Source organism: Hirundo rustica, chromosome 13 (assembly GCF_015227805.2).
Source record: "Hirundo rustica isolate bHirRus1 chromosome 13, bHirRus1.pri.v3, whole genome shotgun sequence".
NCBI lineage: Eukaryota > Metazoa > Chordata > Aves > Passeriformes > Hirundinidae > Hirundo > Hirundo rustica.
Window position 1 is genome coordinate 10,270,125 of NC_053462.1, and position 21,377 is coordinate 10,291,501.

The 21,377-nt window shown below is 37.2% G+C and overlaps 1 protein-coding gene across 2 annotated transcripts in view; it reads left to right on the plus strand.

Moving 5' to 3' along the window:
- The window catches only part of TRPM7 (transient receptor potential cation channel subfamily M member 7), a 52,761-nt gene that overhangs the window by 15,555 nt on the left and 15,829 nt on the right, over nucleotides 1-21,377 (plus strand). For both annotated transcript variants that reach the window (XM_040077796.2, XM_040077795.2), the window contains exons 2-21: nucleotides 5,043-5,122; nucleotides 6,610-6,648; nucleotides 7,098-7,296; nucleotides 8,446-8,659; nucleotides 9,188-9,312; nucleotides 9,913-10,084; nucleotides 10,876-11,050; nucleotides 11,800-11,923; nucleotides 12,480-12,552; nucleotides 12,832-12,932; nucleotides 13,799-13,933; nucleotides 14,720-14,773; nucleotides 15,343-15,483; nucleotides 15,972-16,106; nucleotides 16,712-16,992; nucleotides 17,417-17,645; nucleotides 18,885-19,040; nucleotides 19,175-19,318; nucleotides 19,903-20,031; nucleotides 20,702-20,986. In XM_040077796.2, coding sequence (XP_039933730.1) covers nucleotides 5,043-5,122; nucleotides 6,610-6,648; nucleotides 7,098-7,296; nucleotides 8,446-8,659; nucleotides 9,188-9,312; nucleotides 9,913-10,084; nucleotides 10,876-11,050; nucleotides 11,800-11,923; nucleotides 12,480-12,552; nucleotides 12,832-12,932; nucleotides 13,799-13,933; nucleotides 14,720-14,773; nucleotides 15,343-15,483; nucleotides 15,972-16,106; nucleotides 16,712-16,992; nucleotides 17,417-17,645; nucleotides 18,885-19,040; nucleotides 19,175-19,318; nucleotides 19,903-20,031; nucleotides 20,702-20,986 — 2,991 coding nt within the window. The remainder of the gene's footprint in view (nucleotides 1-5,042; nucleotides 5,123-6,609; nucleotides 6,649-7,097; nucleotides 7,297-8,445; nucleotides 8,660-9,187; nucleotides 9,313-9,912; nucleotides 10,085-10,875; nucleotides 11,051-11,799; nucleotides 11,924-12,479; nucleotides 12,553-12,831; nucleotides 12,933-13,798; nucleotides 13,934-14,719; nucleotides 14,774-15,342; nucleotides 15,484-15,971; nucleotides 16,107-16,711; nucleotides 16,993-17,416; nucleotides 17,646-18,884; nucleotides 19,041-19,174; nucleotides 19,319-19,902; nucleotides 20,032-20,701; nucleotides 20,987-21,377) is intronic.

Here is a 21,377-nt window from a genome sequence, read left to right on the forward strand (position 1 = left end):
CCTTCAGGAGGTATTGCATGTATTGAACTGCCGTATGGTGTAAGCGGAGATTTGAAAGGTGAAATATGAGATGGTGTAGAAAGTGATATGATTTCTAAATTTGAAGCTCAGTCTATGCAGTCGGTAACTGAAATGCACAAAGGTCACAGTTTGGCAAATTTTGTTAGGTCAGTTTCCTGATTCGGTGGGGAGCTTTATTGAAAAATCCTCAGAGCTGCTGGGTTCCTGTGCACTCTTGCAGGCTCCAGGGCAATAGAGTTGGGAAATGTTAAATTTTGGTTTTGTAACAAACTTTGTTACAATATTGTAACTTATGATCTTACAGTGGTATATGGTGTCAGAAAAGAGTAGAAAAAATAAACTGGGAAGAAGCTCAGAATTGCCAGCTACAAATGTTATTTATACCTGCCATATTTGTGTTACTTAAAAATCAGGCAAGTCATTTTGAGGTCTTGCCAGGCAGGCTTACTTTCTATAGAGAAAATAATTCAGACCAAGCTTGTTGGATAAACTTTGAGAAGTTCACAACAGCTTGATAAGGCTTTGCCATATTGCTGTGCATCAGGTGCTAGAGCTTAATTGTCTTCTTATTTTAATAAATTGAATGAGAGGCTCTTAAAAACATGTGAGCTGAATGGGGGAGAGTGATAGGTGGTTGGGTTTTATTTCCGAGACCTGATCTCATTCTGTACTTCGGTGATTTTTTTTTTCCCCTTTTTTTTTTTTTTTTTGCACCTGCTATGTGCAAAACCTGAAATTATAGTTTGTGGTAAAAATTTCATTCTGCAAAGGGAGTTGCTAAAGTTTATCCAGTGTGAATTTCAGTAAAGGTGACATAAATCTTGAGCAGGTACATTTAAATAATCTGTTATTGGAGCTTTGGAGTGCTAATGCCATTTCTGAATCAAACATAGCTAATATCAAAATGGCTATGGTAAAACTTCCACCTGTTACAAAAGGCCATGGGATTATCTTGGTATCTAGATACTTCCAGAAGTCGGAAATAATTAGGCACATTCCTTTGAGTTTGTAGTTCAGCAAGTACCTGTGTGAGTTTTGTTTCAAATAGCAATTACAATTATTTCAGCATTGGTGAAACTGTTGGGAGAGGGTGTATTTATTTTAATCATGATCCCAGAGTGAGTCTGTCCCTTCTAGATGATTGAATCAAATCTGTGTGCTTTCTGCTTCTTGATGTTCTTTCAGAAGTACTGAAAGACACGGTGAACTTTGCAGAAATCAGTACAGCCAGAATGAGGTATCTGTGAAACCAGCTTGAATTCTGTGCAGAAGTCTTGTTGGCCTCTTTGGGGTGTGAAGAGTTAGGAGTTACTGTAGTAGCTCTTCCAAAAAGGTACAAGTTAAGAACTTTTATGTGTATAGAAAAGATCCTGCCAGCGTTGTCTGCTGAGAGGTCTTAAATGGTGAAGTTTTCATAGACTCACCTGAAGAGAACAGTGAAGGTAGTTCTGGAATAATATAAATTGTATTAATTTTTTTTTTTTTTTTTTTTTGGTAAGTGTTAAATTTTATTTAGCTTGAGAGATTGAGAATGCACAGGAAAAAATACGGGAAGCTAAGGTTTTTTTCTCCCACAAAATGCAGTTTTGAAAGGAAAGAAAGTAAATAGTTTGAAAGTAGATCTCTATATGTTGATGTTATTTGTGCTTTTCACTAAAAGGCTCCTGACCTATGTTACCCATAGCCATGGTGTAAAGTGCATCTTCTAAAAATACACTGGGAAAACAGAGCACTTGGAGCAGGGGAGCTGCCTGTTACTGGAAACAGAGTTTGGGCGTGGAGTTGTGTATCCTGTTCAGATGATGAAAAGGCTTTAATAAGAGCAGGCATTTTTTCTTAAATAGTCTGACAACTTCCATATTGATTTTTGACTACTGACTTGATCTCCTATTTTAACGTAATCTTTAGCTGGTGTGGAAGTATTTCTTAGAGGTAACTGCTGCAACTAATTTATCCTTAACAGTGTCCTCATATCATCTTCCTTTCTCTGGTTATCACAGGAACATTATGTAATTACAGTTCTTATTTACATGGAAGACAATACTTCCTGCATTTTTAATGTGATTTTTACCCATTTATGGGAAGTGTCTTTCAGTTCTCTTCTCTTCTTGGTTTGTGGTTTTGTTTGTTTGGTTTTTTTTTTAATTTGTTTGTTTGTTTTTCCCCCTCTCAAAAGAAAACAAGACTCTAGAATTAGCAAATTCAGTATAAAATGTTCTGTAGTAGGGATTAATTAGCATACAGGCATGTTTCTAGAGAGAATCTAATTTTACCAAAAAGTTCCAAGTATGTTGTAATAACATTACAGAGCTTCTTTTGCATAAATTGATTTGGGGGTGACTGATAGATGTAATGATGCTGTGCTGAAAATATTTGCACTGCTGAAGAATTGAGAGAAATCCTCACTGAGCAGTTAAAGCTACAGTCTTTAAGAGAAAAAATGATGAATGGTTAGTTGTTTCATTTTGGGGTCATTTTCTTTTTTTGATGAAGTCTTTATTATGAAAAGTGGTGTTGCACATTGTGAGCCAGTGTTCCTTGTCCCCAGCTTTGATCACCACTTAATAATAAGACAATATTGCGTGGAGCAATTGACGCAGTTGCTTGTGGTTTATGTTCTTTGGATTTTAACATCTAGTGTGTTATGCCTCTGATCTCTTGCTTCAAGGTGTGGTTTTAGCCAGCTGGCTGAAACATCTACGTATTAAATTACTGTTCTGTATCTTTTTATATTCTGGAGGATCTCCAGAGTTAAGCCTAAACTACTGCAGTGTTAAAGTAATGCTCAGTTTTAAGAAATCAAATACAAAAATTCCCATGTAAACAGTGGGGACTCGGGCAAGAGAAAGTAGCTTCCAGACCTGGGATTTTGTGTCACAAAAGCTAGAGCTTAAGTGTTTTATAAAAACTTTAACAAGGAGGTAAAAATTTGGACTACTTACTATATGTAAAAATACGTGTTTTGTATGATAGATGTATAAATGTATGTATATGTATATATCAAGTTTTTGTAGCAGTGCTAATCATCTGATAAAGGCAGAGAAGAGAGAGAGCTGGTTTGTATCCAACTCTTGTGAGGCAAAGGTGTCCTAGGAAATACTCAGCTCCTCTGTGGTAGGTGGTACCCTTCCCTTCCCAAGGAACTGAGGAGATGCTGCTGAAAGATGAGAGGTGAATTCTGAGGACAGCAGAGGAAGAGATCTCTCTCACAAGCCTCTTTAGGGTCAGTCACTTTGTTCTGCTTCAAAGGAGGATGAAAAGGAAACACACAAAAAACCACCCAAGAAACAAAAAAGAGGGAAAAGGACCATAAATGGAGTTGGTGTAAGAGAATCCTCTATAACACTGTTTGCATCTGATGTTTAATATCCTGCTTTTCCCTTTGCATTCACTCCTATTGGTAGGGAAGGGAGCTGGGACAGTAGCAAATTATGACCTTGGCTATTTAATTTATTCCAGGTGTTTAAAGAATTAGTTTAAATGCAAAATGCACTGTGTGAGTGCTCATTCTGTTGTCTTGTTATTCCTTCCATGATTCTTTGCTGTGGATTGTGCATCTTTTCTCCTTTTTTCTCTCTTGAGAAGTGCCTTTACTCTGCAACTTCTCCTACTCCTTGGAAGGGGCTGTTGGCCTTCTTAGTGTGAGGACAGAATCTGGAGCAGCAGTTTGTTGCTGTCTTGATAAATTCATCATCAAAGGTCACTAAGGCAAAATATTGGGAGGTGATTGTGATGAATAATGTAGGAAAGATCTGCGGAGCCTGGGAAATGTTTTGGAAAAGGGTGAGCAGTTCAGGAGCAGTTTCCTGGGGGTCTTTATTGAAATTAGCTGGTACATTCTTGCTTGTAATAATGTCTCTGTAATATCTTAAACTGATGTTGAAGTTGCAGTGAGTGGAAAAATGCATCCATCTTTGCGCAAACTTCTCTTACAATCTAAAAAAAAAAAAAAAAAAAAAAAATCTTAATTTCTTCATCACTTCTGCTGACCTCTGATTAGATACCTGTGAATAATATCCATCAGTCTTTTTTCCCCTTCTTGTAAAATAAGACTGAAATTTATCAAATTTTTCTAAAGGTAAAATGTAAATGTAGTACGTGCCTGTTAGCAGTGAAGTAATTTTGATGTAATGTAATATTGCATAAGATGCAAATTCACATTCCAAGATTTTTTTTCATGTTTTTGATTTCTAAAAGTCCTGTCTGAATTTCTTTCCCAGTGTATTGCTGAAACATGACATAGAGGTTGTGCTTTATGATCTTGTTTAGCAACTAACTTAAGATTATTATGTAAGATAATGTTAATGTGGTTGTTTAAAGCAACTGAAATGAAATTGTGTCCAGTGATTAGAACAGTAAGCATTTGAAGTAGTGAACATCCTTAATTTCATGTTTCGGAACATGTTTCAAATTTAACCTTAGAACACAGTTCAGAGTTCCTAATTAATTTTATTTGCTGAAATGAAAAGTATCTTGATGAAGAACAAAGGTTATGACCTATTTATTGCTAGCTGAAAAGATTGCCAGTGTTGTTAGAAAGGTTTCTTACCCACAATTTCAAGATGAAATTTTACTTCATTAAAGAGGGAAATAGATGAAATTAGTATGATCTGAGTTTAGTGCAGGTAATCTTAAAAAAATTGACCTGATTTTCTTTCTTAGCAAGATAGGGTAACAGTGCATCTTAAAGTTGGTAGGGTTGTTTTTTTTTTTTTTTTTTTTTTTTTTTTTTTTTTTTTTTTTTTGGTACATTTTTATTCACATATTTTTTGCTATTTGAATGTTTGCTTTTAAAAAATCACTTCTGATTTTAAGTGATTTGTATAAAAATTACATAATGATTCTGGTTATCTCAACTTTTGGAGAGATGTGTGAGATAGTTTTATAAGGTCATACGTGGTTTTGTCAGTTTTTGAGAGAGCAAACCCCTCATATTCTAATTCTTGTTTCCTTAAAAAGATTTTCATTGCAAAGGGATGTGATTTCTGTTTTATAATACTATTAATTTTTTTGTTTTTCAGTCCCAGAAATCCTGGATAGAAAATACTTTCACGAAGAGGGAGTGTGTGTATATTATACCGAGTTCAAAAGACCCCCACAGGTAAATGAGAAATGATGCACGAGCTCATTGCTGCTCTTTAATATTAAAAAAGTCAGTATTCTCATGAGTGTTGGACTGGTTTTTGTATGAAATACTGGTTTCTTTGTATGAAATACTGTCTTGGGTTCGTGCTTTTGTGACTGGATGTTGTAGCTCTGTGAATAGGATTTTCTTTTTCTGAAAGCACTCTGGCATTGCAGAAATCTCCAAAAAAATGTTCCCCTGTTCCTTTGCTGCTTCTTACCTCTCTCTCCTCCTACTGATGTCTGTGATCTGTTTACAGTGAGGGGGTGTGAAAAAGAAATTTCTGAAGTCAGAAAGTCTCATAGAGATATCCTCCACTGGAATTTAAAAAACATTGTAAGTGTAGGGTGAAGTGTGAAAATCAACCTGACAGTGTAGGCAAAAGGGGTGAAGGATTCATAGAAGAATAAAGAAAACCAAGAAATTGTGTTGGGGGGGGGGGGGGAAATCTCAATAAAGAAAGGCTGAAGAAATACATGCTTCTAGGGAAAACAGCTAAATGAGAACTGTTCAGATTTCATGTGATTGTATAATAATTTTTCATCCTTAAGTTCTTAAAGGAAAGCTAGGCTGAAAAATGGGGAAATATATTTCTAGAGGGGAGGCTGAGGCTAAGAATATTTTGCATATCTCACAGGCTGTTTTTACCTTATCTTAAATTAGAGGTGTGAAATCAAGCAAGTTAGTGATAACTCTAGTGTATATCTAGCTGACTTTCACCAAGTGTTACAGGTATAATTTAAGAGTTCCTATAATGATTGAGTTTGACGTGTATAGTCATGACATTTGTGTCACAGATGAAATAAAGTAATATTGAAAATAGATTTAAAATTGCTATTCTTAAGGCAGTTTTGTCTCACCATTATGTTTACTGTTGTAATTATGGATTTCAGATAACCTTTTTTTTTTCTTAGCTTCGTATACGTGAGAGCAGCTGAGAAACCTTTTCTGAGTTTGAGAGAACTTCTATTTCACTCTTTTCCTTAAAAAAGTTATATCTTAGATATATTTGTAAGTCTCAAAAGAGACTTATAATTATCTTTTGTTATACTGGGGCAGGTTACTATTTTTCATTTAAGTACTTTCTTTTTAAACAGAAAAAGAACTAAACACTGCAGAATTTTCAAATTATTGTAAATAATTCACCACGTTCCCTGAAATCATGTGACTTGAGAAGCTTTTAGAATTTATAGCCACAACTGCAGCCCATGGAAAATTTACAAATGCAAACAAAGTAATTAGGAAGCTGTTAAAATTTCCAGCACATTTAACGAGGAACAGAATGGTTTTCAACATTGCCCTTTCAGTTTAACCTGTTTGTAGCTCACAATGGACTTTACAACTTTCCCACCGCTTTTTGTCCTTCAGTTTCTAAGAATGGGTTTATAGTTGTTGGTGAATTGCTCACTGTTGTGTGTGAAGTATGTGAGAAGTTTAGTCATATCTTTAAATATTTCTTACAGATGCCTTCCAGGATGTCAGATTTGTCAGCAACTTGTCAGGTAAAAGATCTTTGTAATTACAATATTTATAAATATTTTCTCATTAAGTAAGTGCCTTCATATTAGGGTTTTCAAAAGTTGATCAATATTATGAGTGACCAGTTGGTGAAAGGTTAGATATAAAATAAATATAACTAGTGTTTAAAGAACTGCCTGCAATAAGTAGGTCACAGATTTATAAATGTTACATAAATTACTTGCCTTCAAAGAAGCAATTTTCTCCTGGCCTCCAGCTTGCTACCTTAGCGAGCTTCAGTATTTTGCATAGTAATATGTGTTGTAATTGACTATTGCTGTATTTATGACAACAATTCTCACTCCGAAAAAGAGGTTTATCTAATGTGTAGAATCTTTGCTCTCTCTATCTGTTCCATTCCTGCTCTCGATAGATGAGGTTCTTTTGTCGGACAATATTTACCAAAGCCTTCTTGATGTCTGGGGGGGTGCAGGTGCTGCTGTGGCCGCCTGGTCAGACAACACGCTTGTTTCACTGCCAGTCTGGCCATGAAATACTCCGATGTGAAGCTGGGTGAGAACTGCAATCAGGAAATAGAAGAATGGTCAGTGGAAAAACACACCGAACAGACCTCTACTGATGCTTATGGTGTCATCAACTTTCAAGGTGGCTCTCATTCTTACAGGGCTAAGGCATGTATGATGTTTTGTTATTTCTTTTTTTTTTCCCTTATTGTAACCATGTTGGTGCCAAACGCTTCATTTAACTTCTGAAATTGAAGGCTGAAAATATTAACACCTCTATTGTGGCAAACCAGTGCCCTCTTCTATTCTAGCATTTTCTGTTGTGACTTGAACTCTAATTTCTATTTGTAAAAGATTTATAATTGTGGTAGAAATTATTTAAAGCTTATGCAGTTACAGGCTACAGGGAGTTCTTGTACAGTGTGACTCCTGTGATCAAACCAAGAGAGAGGGAGCTGTGTTCTTTATGCAGCTGGCAGAAGCCCCAAGGACAGTCCAGTGCTCCAGGTCAGATCATCCCTGTGAGAGAAGGGCCCTTGGCACAGTTCTTTCATGTTCCTAATAGCAGTGTATGGCTTCCTTTATACTTACTGTAGCTTAAAATTGCTGTGACCCCTTTTCCAGGAGGTCACAGAAACACCAGGCTGCCCACACTCATTTCTGCTTCCTCCTGCAGAGTGCAAGTGGGGCTGCTCAAACCAGTTTAATGGAGCAGTGTTGTTTTGTTATTTAGAACTTTATTCAGGAAGGGTTCAATTTCTGCCTACTATCCCCATCTCTATTCAGTAGCTCATACATGAAGATGTGGCAGCATTGAAGCTGATCAGCCATCTAGTTAATCTTATACTGTTAAACATAAGAGCGTTGAAAAGCTGCCAGTTTTTAAATTTTCTCTGGAAAAATGTAGGTTTCCTTCACACCAGGAACAGGGAAGGAAAACCAAGTGATTGTGAAACTCTTTACAGGGGACACAAAAGCCTCTCCCAGCAGATGGCAGACCTTTTATAGATACTTCTGGATTTCACCTAATTCAGAGATCATCCAGTGCTTTCATAGTCATTTTCTAGGTCAGTGTGCCAGTAGGATGGAATCCCATGACCTTTCTGTAGTTGTTTCCTTTCCAAGACCTGCTTTCAAAACTGTCTCGTCTTGACTATAGAGGATATAAAGGAAGCTTGTTAATTTATTTCATCTGCTGTGTTTTGAGCAAGTGAATTAGAGTTTCCGTAGCCAGGAGTAGGATAATATATCCTGAAATATATCCTGGTTCTCCTTTTTACACATTTGAACCTTTTAACTCTGTTCTTGTGCCTGCAGTACGTGCGATTGTCATATGACACTAAGCCTGAAGCTATTCTGCAACTTATGCTTAAAGAATGGCAGATGGAGTTGCCAAAGCTTGTTATATCTGTCCATGGGGGCATGCAGAAATTTGAACTTCACCCACGCATCAAACAGTTGCTTGGCAAAGGTCTTATCAAAGCTGCAGTAACCACAGGGGCCTGGATTATAACTGGAGGAGTGAACACAGGTAAGGACCTAGCAAAGAATGGGCACAATTAACTCAATTGCAGTTTTATAAGAGACAAAAGATTTAATGCATGGATGCATTGCTTCATCCTAAAACAAAGTAAATTTGAATGAGTTTGGTCAAATGAAATTAAGACAATATGTTTTAAACATGTGTATTTCAAAGTGGGCTACTGTTTTGTCTGGAAAGGAGAAATAACGGAGGGGTTGGGCTTTGTTTTGTTTGGTTGGTTGTTTTCTGGGTTTTGTTTTTGAAACAAGGAAGAGCTTAGTGTGATGAAAAACAAGTACAGTAATATGCTGCAAACTCTGTAGTTCTTGCTAGGCTAATACTTGTTTTGTTGAAAGACTTTGTTTCCTCCTAGTTGATGTAGTGTGATGCCTTTTCTTTGGTAGTGTGTCAGTAAGTTTCCAGATCCTTAAAGTCCTGGTTATTTAAATAAAACAACTAAAGGTCCAGTTACCTAAATAATTATATTCTTAATAAGATGTGGCGTTCAATCACTGGAATTTTCTTATGCATGAACAGGTGTTGCAAAACATGTTGGTGATGCTCTAAGAGAACACGCTTCCAGATCATCTCGAAAGATTTGCACTATTGGGATTGCTCCCTGGGGAGTGATTGAAAACAGAAACGACCTTGTTGGAAGAGATGTAAGGATGAATTACCTAACTGAAACAATGATTTACCTCATTTACTTTTGACACATCTGCTCAAGCATGTTTTTCCCTTGCTTTGCATCATTGGAATACTTGCTATGAAGATACACTGACATCTGTGACTTATGCAAGAGTGTTACTGTAAACAAGTTGCAAAATGCAAATGTGCTACAAGGAGGAGCTTGTTCTTAAGTACAGTCCTTCCACCCCACCCCAATATTATTGAATCAAATAACAAAAATGCTAAAGTATTACAAAGAATTGATATTTGGAGAGGATAATAAGTTGAAAAATTTTGATTTGGAGTCTTGACTGCTACTGTTGGCCAGAGAAGTCACAAATTTTCCCCAAAGACACCTTTCCAAAGGATCTTTTCTCCATTACCCTTCAGAGCAGCATCCTTTAGCGATACCATTATCTGCTTCCCTGCACAAAGTTCAGAGCTGCAGCTGTTGGTGTATCCTGATCCAAGGCATGCTTATATGTGTGTCAGTGCTTCTTGTTGAGCCACCAGTTCTTGTGTCTAGTTAAGTTTCACAGAAACAAGTGTGAATCTGTGCGAGTAAAGACATTATTGTGTGTGCTTACACTTAGGTGGTTGCTCCATATCAGACCTTGTTAAATCCATTAAGTAAACTAAACGTCCTAAATAACCTCCATTCCCATTTCATTCTGGTGGATGATGGAACAGTTGGAAAGTACGGAGCAGAAGTTAAACTGCGAAGAGAACTGGAAAAAACTATTAATTTGCAACGGATCCATGCAAGTAAGTAATTCTGGTGCCTGAGGGCTATTACTACAGCTTAATGAAAAAGGTGTTTGCACCAAACATCTGAATGACAAAATGAAAAAATTATAACTTCTGTTTATAATTCAAGTTTAAAATTGCAAATTTCAGCAGGTGCTCTGGACCCTAGTTATTGTTGATAGATTTATGATTTCTCTGGGACCACAGAGGAATCCTTTTTGAATAAAGTTGTCTATTTAAAATATAAAAACAAATGTAAGTCACTTCAGGTCTTGGTGTGTTGTCAGACCTTATTGATCTGACTAATTAATGGTTTTGACACTGATCACTTGCAGTTTCACTGTTTGCAGTTTGTTGTTTTCAGAGTTGTGGAGCAGCACACGTATTTTGACCCTTACAGGATTGCCTTTGCCAATATTTCCCATGAGTACAGGGCTCCCGTGTACTTATGCTCAAACTCTGTGTCGTTGTCGCCTTTGAAAACTCTTGGGGGAAGTTAAAAGAGCAGTTCCATAAAGAAAAATTCCTCAGTTTTCTGCATTAGTTCATGAATGTTTCTGTGAGGAATCTTCTGTTTTGTAGACTGTATCCTTTTGTATGGATCAGCTTGGCAGTGCTTGTGTCCCAGCCTAGAACATAAAGTGCTTGAAACTGTGCATTACCAGCAGTTAGTGTCTGGCAGGCAGCATTTTAATGTTGATTTAATAGCAAGGACAAACCTGATTTATTAAATGTGTAAAACTGCCCTTAGCATTCACTGTATACTTACAGCATTGTCTGGATTTTATTATTTGTTTGCCATTTTCCAGGAATTGGCCAAGGTGTGCCTGTGGTGGCACTTGTGTTTGAAGGTGGCCCCAACGTCATCCTCACAGTTCTGGACTTCCTCCAGGAGAGCCCCCCGGTGCCCGTGGTGGTGTGTGAAGGAACTGGCAGAGCTGCAGACATCCTGGCCTATGTTCACAAGCAAACAGAGGAGGGGGGGTGAGTGGCAGCAGTGCCAGACGGTCACATAACCAGTGAATGGGGCAGGGTGGCAGGGACCACAGTGGGGCATCCCAGAGCACGCAGCACGGGATGGTGCCCAGACAGTTCTTGTAACACACAGGTAAAGGACAAGATGTACAGATGCATGGCATCTATGTGTGTCTGTCATCCACAGGTGAGACCATTTCTTCCTGAAGATGGACAAAAGCTTTTTCATTTAGTGCAGAAAACACTTGCCTGTTTCAAGTGTGGCTTCAAGTAATGGAAGGAGTGTGCTCGGGCTCCACAATACTTGGTGATTTCTAGTTAGTTGTCAGGCTTGCATAAACCCTTTAACACACTGGGTCCTCGTTGCAGGGGCTGCCTCACAACCTCGGGAGGCAGGGATCTAATGTAGCTGTGAACCAAACAGCTTTGTCCAGGGTAACATCACAAATGGGTCTTACTCAGAGGAGTGACTGCTTATTGTTTTGTGTCAAAATCTTCTGGTTGAGACTATCTCGGAACTCAATATGGGAAGGAAAGGGAGAGAGAGCTGAGTTACTTTTAGGAGGCAGTAGTATAGGATTGTAGATTAAGTAACCTGTAGTTCTTTCTAAAGGTTACCCAAGGTCTGGCCACAGCAACAGTAATAAACTTATAGATAGCAGGACTTTGAATGGACATGTCAAAACTAATTAAATGCATTGTTGTTCTTTCAGTTCATCTAAAACAATTGTTCTCCTGCTTGTTTGTTTCAATCTCAGGAATGTTCCTGAGGGTGCTGAGCCTGAAATCATTTCAACCATCAAAAAGACATTTAACTTTGGTCAAAGTGAAGCAGTTCATTTGTTTCAGACACTGCTGGAATGCATGAAAAAAAAAGAACTTGTGAGTAGATCTTGCCATAAAATTTTCTGTGCAAGGTGCATGCATTTCTGGATGCGTGATACAATTTTTTTTTCTTTTTTGGATCTTTTAGTTATGACTGCTAATAAAGGTATACTGTCACTGCATGCTTAAAGCAAAACCACTTTATAGAGGTTATGTGTAGCCTGAGTTCAGGGACTGGTGTCTCTTGGCTATCACTTTGTGCTCTTCTGATATATAAAATTACCGTTATCAGCTAACTGTGTTTGCTGTCAGGTTAGTATCATAATCTGTAATGGACTGGAGAGGTAAACAGGATACTGTGTTATAGAGATAGATAGCAGTGAATTGTAATGATAGGAGGAAAAAGTTCTAATTAATTGAAGTTTCCTACTTAGGAAAACAAAACAGAATGCACACTAAAAGTTTAAATTGAGCACAGACAGGCTTCGAGTTGCATTGAAGATAAGGTGTTTTTTATGTCAGGAATTGAAAAATATTTAAAAGATTGAAGCCAGTCACCTTTGCCTGAAAATAACTTTGAAATATGTTTTCCCTATTTTGCCATTTTGGACAGATTACAGTTTTTCATATTGGGTCAGATGAACATCAGGACATTGATGTTGCAATACTTACAGCATTGTTAAAAGGTGAGACTTAAATTTTTGAGACCATTTGGAACCTCCAGGTATTATTGATTAGTGTTTATGTGATGGATTATTTATAAAACACCAATAGGAATCATAAGGTTTTAAACAGATAAGTATCTATGTTCTCATTGTATAACGCTATAATGTGACATAAATGATGACATATACAGCATAATTTTGTGGTGGATTGCTTGATTTGACCTTTTTAGGAAGCAGGAATGTTTATTATCTTGTATTATAATTAATTTTAAGTTTTCTTCATTGTGTTTGCTTCTTAAGGCACGAATGCATCTGCATTTGACCAGCTTGTTCTTACACTTGCATGGGACAGAGTTGACATAGCCAAAAATCACGTTTTTGTTTATGGGCAACAATGGCTGGTATGTAATGGTCTGGATTAAGCAGAATGATAATTTCTAATAGAGAGGAGCACAATTTTCTGTAAAGGATGAATCTTGACTTTTGTAGAGAGAGACTTTGGAGCGCTGACATGTTTATTTTGAGACAGTAATTTGGGTGTACTGCATAGCCTTAAAGCTGTTTTGCTATTATGTGTTTGAAAATCGTCCAAAAAACATAGAAGTGTGCTAACTGTTCTGAATAACTAGCAGAGAAAATACATTACAAAAGGTGGAAGCTGAATTCATATTAGTCAGATGCTCTTTCTTCGTTGCAGTTGCATGGCCCTAGAAAGTTCTCAAGCATCTATCTAGTAAAATGCACCATTGGCAGAACTGCAGTGTCTTTTTAGGGAGGGACAAAATGTCTGGTTTTTGTAGTTTGAAAATGAGTTTAAGAACTGCCTGGTGGCTCTTGCCTTTTTCCCTATTACTGTACAAATAAAACATGAGCTTATTGAGTGTGCAGTCAGAGGAACATACTGTGTAAGGCTTATTGATTGCCATGATGGTTCTGACATGTTTGAAGCAAATTGTGCTTTAGATATTTTGTCCTTTTTTTGTTTTATCCAATACCAGTCTGTGAGACTGCCTCAATTATGTTACACCAAGTGTCTCCTTAGTCCCACTGTCTCAGTGGGCAGTCCCTATGGAACAGTTCAAGTCTACAGGGTATCCTGCCCTCCTGTAATTGTGTGAAGTTCAGGAGATATTTGGAACCGAGGGTGACATCTTTATGGACGTGCAAAGTTTTTCCAGCCCTGTAAATGAGGGAGGTTGATACAGTATCTAAGTTCACCTTTTTACTGGAACTCTCTAAGCTCTCCCTTTTTGCTTCTTTGTTGTAGGTTGGCTCCCTGGAACAGGCTATGCTGGATGCCCTTGTGATGGACAGAGTTGCATTTGTGAAACTTCTGATTGAAAATGGAGTTAGCATGCACAAATTTCTTACAATTCCCAGGCTGGAAGAACTTTATAACACAGTAAGGAAATGATTGCTTTTTTAAGCTGCTTTTAGAGCAGTTTTTTAGTTGCTCAGCCTGTTGTCCTGGCTGCAGCAATCTGGAGGTTGTGTGGTGTTGGGGAAGGCTCCTGTGCATGAGGCTGGAGTGGGAAGTGGATGCTCTTGGCTGCTGTGCATGGCCCCAGCAGCACTGGAATTGTCTGGCAGCAGGGTGTTCATCTGTGTTTGTGGAGGGGATAGACAATGAACGGAAATTTGCAGCTCTCTGGTGGACACACAAAGTGTGCAAACCACTGGGGGGAAGAGAACAAGAGAAAGCGATGTGGGTGAAACTTCTGCCCTTAATCTGAGATCTGTAGGGCTTCATAGGATGGATTCTATCTTTAGCAGTTAACATCATAATAGTTCTAGAAGGAGTTTAATTTGTCAACCTGTGTAGTTATAACTATTACTTAGAAAAATTTTGTTGCTGTAGGTGTTGATCTAAGAATTCCAAGGTAATTTTGATAACAGTATCCAAAGACAGAACAAAGAACCTTCCACCAAAAATTAGCTGATGTGAGTAGTACCCAAATATGACTTAGGTTTGTGTTAATAGTCTTGTTATGTGTTTTTGACAAAAGAAGAAAAAAGAATGAATTCGTTAGCTAACAAAGCTCTGTAGAGAAACCTTCTTGAGAAGTTTATTTATTTACATGCTGTTATATTTTTATATTTTAAAATAGTTTTTTAAATTAACCTCTTGTGGTATTGCTGCTGCATGCTAATTTCTCATTCCCAATTTTCCCTCTCTTTTGTTACAAAGAAACAAGGCCCAACTAACCCAACACTCTTCCATCTTGTTCGGGATGTCAAACAGGTATGCTGTCCATTTAAAAATCTGTCAATGTAGCAGTTATTTTTTGTTACTTGTATTTGGCTATCAATTTGATCTGCAGTTTATTAATTGAGTTTAAGTATTAAGCTATCTCTGCAGACATTTTGGTAGTTTGCAATGTTTCTGTTGTGTGTTTGGTGCCCTGTTGCCTAAAAGATGTTAAACCCTAAGAGTGTTGTCTTTCATCTTTCTTTTGATTATTTTCCTTCTGGGGGGGATTGAAAGCTGATGCTCCCAGCATGGAGGAATTTTGGCTGTTAAACAATAGACAAAAAAACCCCGTGTGCCTCCCCCAGCAATGGAATGAGTATCTATTCTATTAGGGGAGTTCATGTAGAAAAGAAGGTATAACCCGGTCTTTCTTTAAAAATAATAACTATTGAACCATGTAGATGCTTTTTGGATTTTGTGTTGGAGGGTTTTTTTATCATGAAAGGATTCTTTTTTTTTAAATTATTTTTTAGAGCTGTAATAAAACACGTAGAAACACTTTAATAAAGCAAGTTTAATATTATACCTTGAAAAAATCAAAATACCTTTTTTATTCCTAGGGAAATCTTCCTCCAGGGTATAAAATCAACCTGATTGATGTGGGACTGGTTATTGAATATCTGATGGGAGGGACCTACAGATGCACGTATACAAGGAAACGCTTCAGAGCGATATACAACAGTCTCAGCGGGAACAATCGGGTGCGTGTGCTCGGCTAACAACGGGAGTTGTGCTCAAGTGAAAAAAACCAAACCTTTGCGTTTTTTAGAATGACTGAATCCATGTTGGTTTGTTCTTCTTGTCAATGGACTGGTTCTTTTAAATGCAGTAGTAAGGGCTATGAGGGCAGCTGAGAACTGTTTTAGGATTGAGGGCAAACAACAGGTTTTGTTCTCAACTTTATTCTAGCGTGTTATAATTCCTTCTCTTGATTCCTTCTTTTCCTACTCATAGGGGAAGAATGGACACTACACATGCAGATTCACCAGGGCTTGGGATGCAGATATTTTAGCTTCTTGTGCAAGCTACAAGTGTAACTAACCAACAAATGTAAAGGCCCATTTAGCGACTTTTTAAAAATAATTAAAACAAACAAGAAACCTTGTTAAAAATCCAGTGAGAATTCTGGCTGTTCTGTTGTAGAAGTTCATCCATGTTTCAGTAACCAAACTCCTCCTCCTCGTTGCAGAGGTCTGGGCGAAATCCTTCAAGTACTACTCCTCAGATGTGTAAAAGCCATGAGTCTTTTGGTAACAGGGCAGACAAGAAAGAAAAAATGCGCCATAATCATTTCATCAAAACAGCGCAGCCGTACAAACCAAAGGTAAGGGTGTCAGGGGAACACGGTGGGGATTATTGCAAGTAGCTGAGAGTGGGGAGCCTGAAATCCAAGTGCCACTGGAGTGTGAGTAGCAGCAATTGCATTGACTTTGGTAGAACTGGACTTTCAGTCTTGCTTTTGTACTTGTTTCTAAACTTCAGCTTTTTTACAGGATTCTGTAAAGGGTGTTTCTGTATAGTCTTGTCGATAGGCTTTGGTATGCTAAGGACCAGAAAGCTTATCTTTGACAGAGTTCTAGTAATGAGGGTGGGATTCATATGGCTTGATAGACGGAGCAAGATTTGGCCATGTTGTTATTACTGCAAGCAGTTTCCATGAGTTTTTTTATTTGTATGTAGGTATATTAGTTACGGCTTCTCTTTGATCTATAATTCAAATTAATTCAGTCTCACAGTTATTAAAATGGATTGTACTCAACTGAAGATTTTGAACAAAAGTTCCAGCTGCTTTTCAAGTCTTCAAAAATTTCCTTTTTTCTTTTTATAATTATTTATAATTTAGTAGTGGATCACTCAACATTTTGTTTCAAGTTACATCATGGCCAAGTGTACCGACTTAAAATGTGACTTTGTGGTTTTATTTTAAAGATTGACACTGGTGCAGAAGAGGGAAAAAAGAAAAGAACCAAAGATGAAATAGTGGACATAGATGATCCTGAAACGAGACGTTTTGCTTATCCTCTGAACGAGCTGCTGCTGTGGGCGGTGCTGATGAAGAGGCAGAAGATGGCTCTTTTCTTCTGGCAGCACGGCGAGGAGTCCATGGCCAAAGCCTTGGTGGCTTGCAAAGTCTATCGCTCCATGGCATATGAGGCGAAACAAAGTGACCTTGTTGATGATACTTCGGAAGAACTGAAACAATATTCCAAGTAAATGACGTTCCTGTTGTTCAAAATATTTTCTTGACGTCTGCAATAAAAGTAGCGGGATGCTTATGAACAAAACACAAATTGTTCGAGCACACTTGAAGACAATTATATTTTGCAAAAAGGTTTAAGTGGAACACTAGTAGAAGCTTTATATTAGATATTGCTCTTTCTTGAGGACTGTTAAAAGTCTTGATTTATGGTCAAATAAAAGGAGACTCAATGTGCCATTTTCTTCAATACACAGATTTGTGTATTGTGGTTACAAATTACCAAAATACAAATTGTATATTGTGTATCTGTACAAAAGGGACAAATAATAGTCTCTTCAAGTTGTGCAGGTTGGGAATTTGTGCAAGAAAATTCACTCTAAACTCATGGTCATTTCTATGGATGCTATATTTTGTTGGTTTTCTCTTTATTTTAGCGAGTTTGGTCAGCTGGCAGTTGAGCTGTTAGAGCAGTCCTTCCGACAAGATGAAACTATGGCAATGAAATTACTGACTTATGAACTTAAAAACTGGAGCAACTCCACTTGTCTGAAGCTGGCAGTGTCCTCGAGGCTCCGTCCGTTTGTAGCACACACTTGCACACAGATGTTGTTGTCGGATATGTGGATGGGAAGGCTGAACATGAGGAAGAATTCATGGTACAAAGTAAGCATTGTTGCAGTTTATTCACGTAAAAAGGGTCAGTGGAGTTTACGTTTAAAGGGAAGGAAAGTGTGTGTTTAAATGCTGTTAGTGTAAAGCTTTCACAACTACAGCTTTTATTAATGAATCCTGTAAACCAGTCTCCTATAACATAATCAAAACTGGAATATTTGTTGTAAACGCTTCTTTTGACACTCTATTATCTTTTCAAATAAGGTACAGAAATATAGAAGGCAAAAACCAGGCAAGTAGCCTTTAATCGAAGGCTTAAAGAGATCATGTGAATACTAATCCACTACTAAAACCATAGTAGTAACAACCCCTAACAGATGGAAAACGTGTTGTAAGACTGTAGTTTTATGTATTTTGGCCTTTTACAGGGAGCACATAAGACTTGATGTAAAAAAGCTTTGTGAATCTCCTGTTTTGGAGGAGCTGAGCAAAAGCAGGGCACAGAACGAAACAAGGGTAGGCAAATCGGGGACAGGTTTTCCAGTGGTGCCACTTTGTGTGCTATAGATCAGTTATGATCTAGATAGAGATAATTGATATAGATCAATTGAACCAAAACGGGATTTGTATATATCTTTGAGAAATTAGGTACCGAAACCTAATTGTTGCTAGAAATATAATGAAATACAACTTTCCTACAAAATATCTACAAGCATCATTTAACTTGTGACCTACTAAAATCCTCTTTGATAACTGATTAACTGTTTTTCTTGCTTGCTTTGTAACAGGCTAATGACAGTAAATAGCTTTCACTTACTCTCTTCATCTATACCTTAGCTTATTTTGTTTATCCTAAATTGAAAACAACCCTAAACAAAACATATGCCACTTCCCTCTCCCCCACAAACCACAACCTTGTATATGCTTTTAAAATACACTTCAACAATACACTGTTCCAAAGTTTCTGGGAGTGGGTTAAATAACAGAGTGTGAACAGAATATCTCTATCTTCAGGCTTGGAGTACATTCTTTGTAGTAGCTTTGAATTTTGGAATTTCTTGGTTTTTCCCATTTCCTATGCCTTCAAGTCAAGAAACACTCTGTATATGTGATCCTAAGCTCTTAAGTGTACATAAAAGTAATAACAACTAATTATTTTCTACATTTTTCCTCTCAGTAGCAAGCAATTGAAATTTAGATAATGTTTTTGGAGGCTGTTCTGTGTTTTGGTGTATTCTGATGGTTTAATGTAGTTATGAACTATTTACACTTTGTCTTCATCTTTTCCAGGTGATACTGAGTATTTTACTCCCTCCTGCTATACTGCTGTTGGAATATAAGACCAAGGCTGAAATGTCACATATTCCTCAGTCTCAAGATGCACATCAAATGGCAATGGATGACAGTGAGAACAACTTCCAGACTGCAGCAGATGAAATACCTATGGTAATGTGGGGCAGAGGGAGATATTAAAAACAATATTCCTCACTTAAATAATTACACTTTTAAGTCAAAGAAGTGAAATTTAGTGCCAGAAAGCGTATATTTTTTGTGGAAAGTTAAGAGTCTTTTTATTTTAGGAGGTTTTTAAAGAAGTGAGGATCTTGGACAGTAGTTTCGAAAAGCATGACATGGAGACTCCAGCAAAACCTAAAAGACTCCCAATTACACAGAAGTTTTATGCATTTTATCATGCTCCAATTGTGAAGTTTTGGTTTAATACGGTGAGTGTTTTCTGTGTAGTCTGTATTTTATTTGGAAATGTAGCACAGATTTTTAGGTTATTTTCCCAACATGAAGCTCTGACTGAATCAATGTTAAGCACTTTCCAAAAAGCAGACAGAAAACCTCTTACCTTACTGAGCTGGAAGTAAGAAATACTTGATTTTGTAAAACTGCATAAGCACATGCTGTGCCCTGTGGTTTGGGGTTTTTCTTATTCTGTTCTGAGTAATTATTTTCATCAGTTGCTAGCAGCAGTTCTGTGTATTAGTCTCAAGTGCATGCACAGCTTCGTTTCAATCACTGTAACAGAAATACTAGAATTTGTACTAAAAGAAAATAGCTGTACTAAGAGTGAAGCTTTGCTAGCAATAAATAGCTTATTACAGCTATCCTTCCTTTTCTAAGATGAAAATGTTTGTATCCCCTTATAAATAATAACTTGTCTGTTTAAAGGGGTAACTATAGTCCTGTTAAGTTCAAGTCCTACTTGAAGCTTTTATTGTAAACCACATCAAAAGAATCTATGTACATCTATAAAGATCCTTCAGTAATTATATGTATATGTTTTATTTGTTTTTTTTAGTTGGCATACTTAGGATTCCTCATGCTCTACACATTTGTGGTTCTTGTAAAAATGGAAGAATTGCCATCTGTTCAGGAATGGATTGTTATTGCTTACATTTTCACATCAGCAATTGAGAAAATTCGTGAGGTATGCCTGTAACAATTTGGGGTTTTAGCCTTTTTTTGTCAGTTATGCTTTAAACTATTATTCTGTAAACAAGGAAACAGAAGAAACCTCAAGCATCAGAGTACATGATGTAATACCTTTATCTTAAAGCTTGGTATAGGCTGCTGGATGGAGGCCTTGTAAAACAAGGTGGGTAAAACGTGTATTTATTTGTCAGGCAGGTTCTACCACTGTGCTTATGACCAAGACATCGAAAGGACAAAAAAGGTTTAGTGACTTAGGACAGCCATTATAAGCAGAATGTTCCTGGTCAGCGAGAGACTTTACGAAAATTCTGTAGTAATTTTTGGTTGGGAGAGATGAAGTTAGTCCCTGGTTAGTCCTCAAGCTCAACTGAAGGCTGAGATAGGCTTCATTTTTGTCACAGTAACTGCCTCAAAAGAAATGAAAACATCACCAAAACCCACTAAATTCAGAATTCCTTAATAAATTTTTTAGACAGAGCAAAACTCTCCTTTCCTTGTTCTGAAGCTGACACAGTTAAACATTGGTTTTGATTGCTCAGCATTGGAGAGTTACCCATTTGAATAGCTATTACAATTTTGCAAGTATAAAAATGTATTGATTCACATATTTTACTGTTGGTCCCTGTGCAATTAATGAGCTGTCGTGACCTTCATTTCTTTTACAGATTTTTATGTCAGAGGCTGGGAAGATTAATCAGAAGATCAAAGTGTGGTTCAGTGATTACTTCAATATCAGTGACACAGTTGCCATTGTCACTTTCTTCATTGGGTTTGCCTTAAGATTTGGAGCCAAGGGGAATTTTGGAGAAAACACTTACAGAGAAAATTACATCTTTGTTGCTGGAAGAATAACATACTGTCTCAATATAATTTTTTGGTATGTGCGATTACTGGATTTTCTAGCTGTAAATCAACAGGCTGGCCCTTATGTTATGATGATTGGGAAAATGGTAAGTACTATGTTTGTTACTGGTTTTTTTTTTCCCCCAACTGCATCCATTTCCAACTTCTCTCAATAGTTTTATTTAGTTAGAAGTTTCTTTTCCTGCTGTAACAGGATAGCAACTTGGTGTGCAGAATTAGCTAGCTGGAATATAACCTAAAGGGTTTCAAAAGAAGCACTGATTGGAAGGCTTCCTTTTTGGAGCTCTCCCTGTTAAATAAATGTTAAAAAATGGCAAATCTTCCTTCTCTGGCCTGTTTTGTTCTCAGGTTTCAGAGACTTAAATGAATATGATGAAGCCTTTTTCTTGATTCAGCTTCCCATTTAGGTCTGAAATTTATAGCCTTTCTATTCTTTAGATCAAAACTTTTAACTTGTTTAGTGTCCTAAGTACCTTC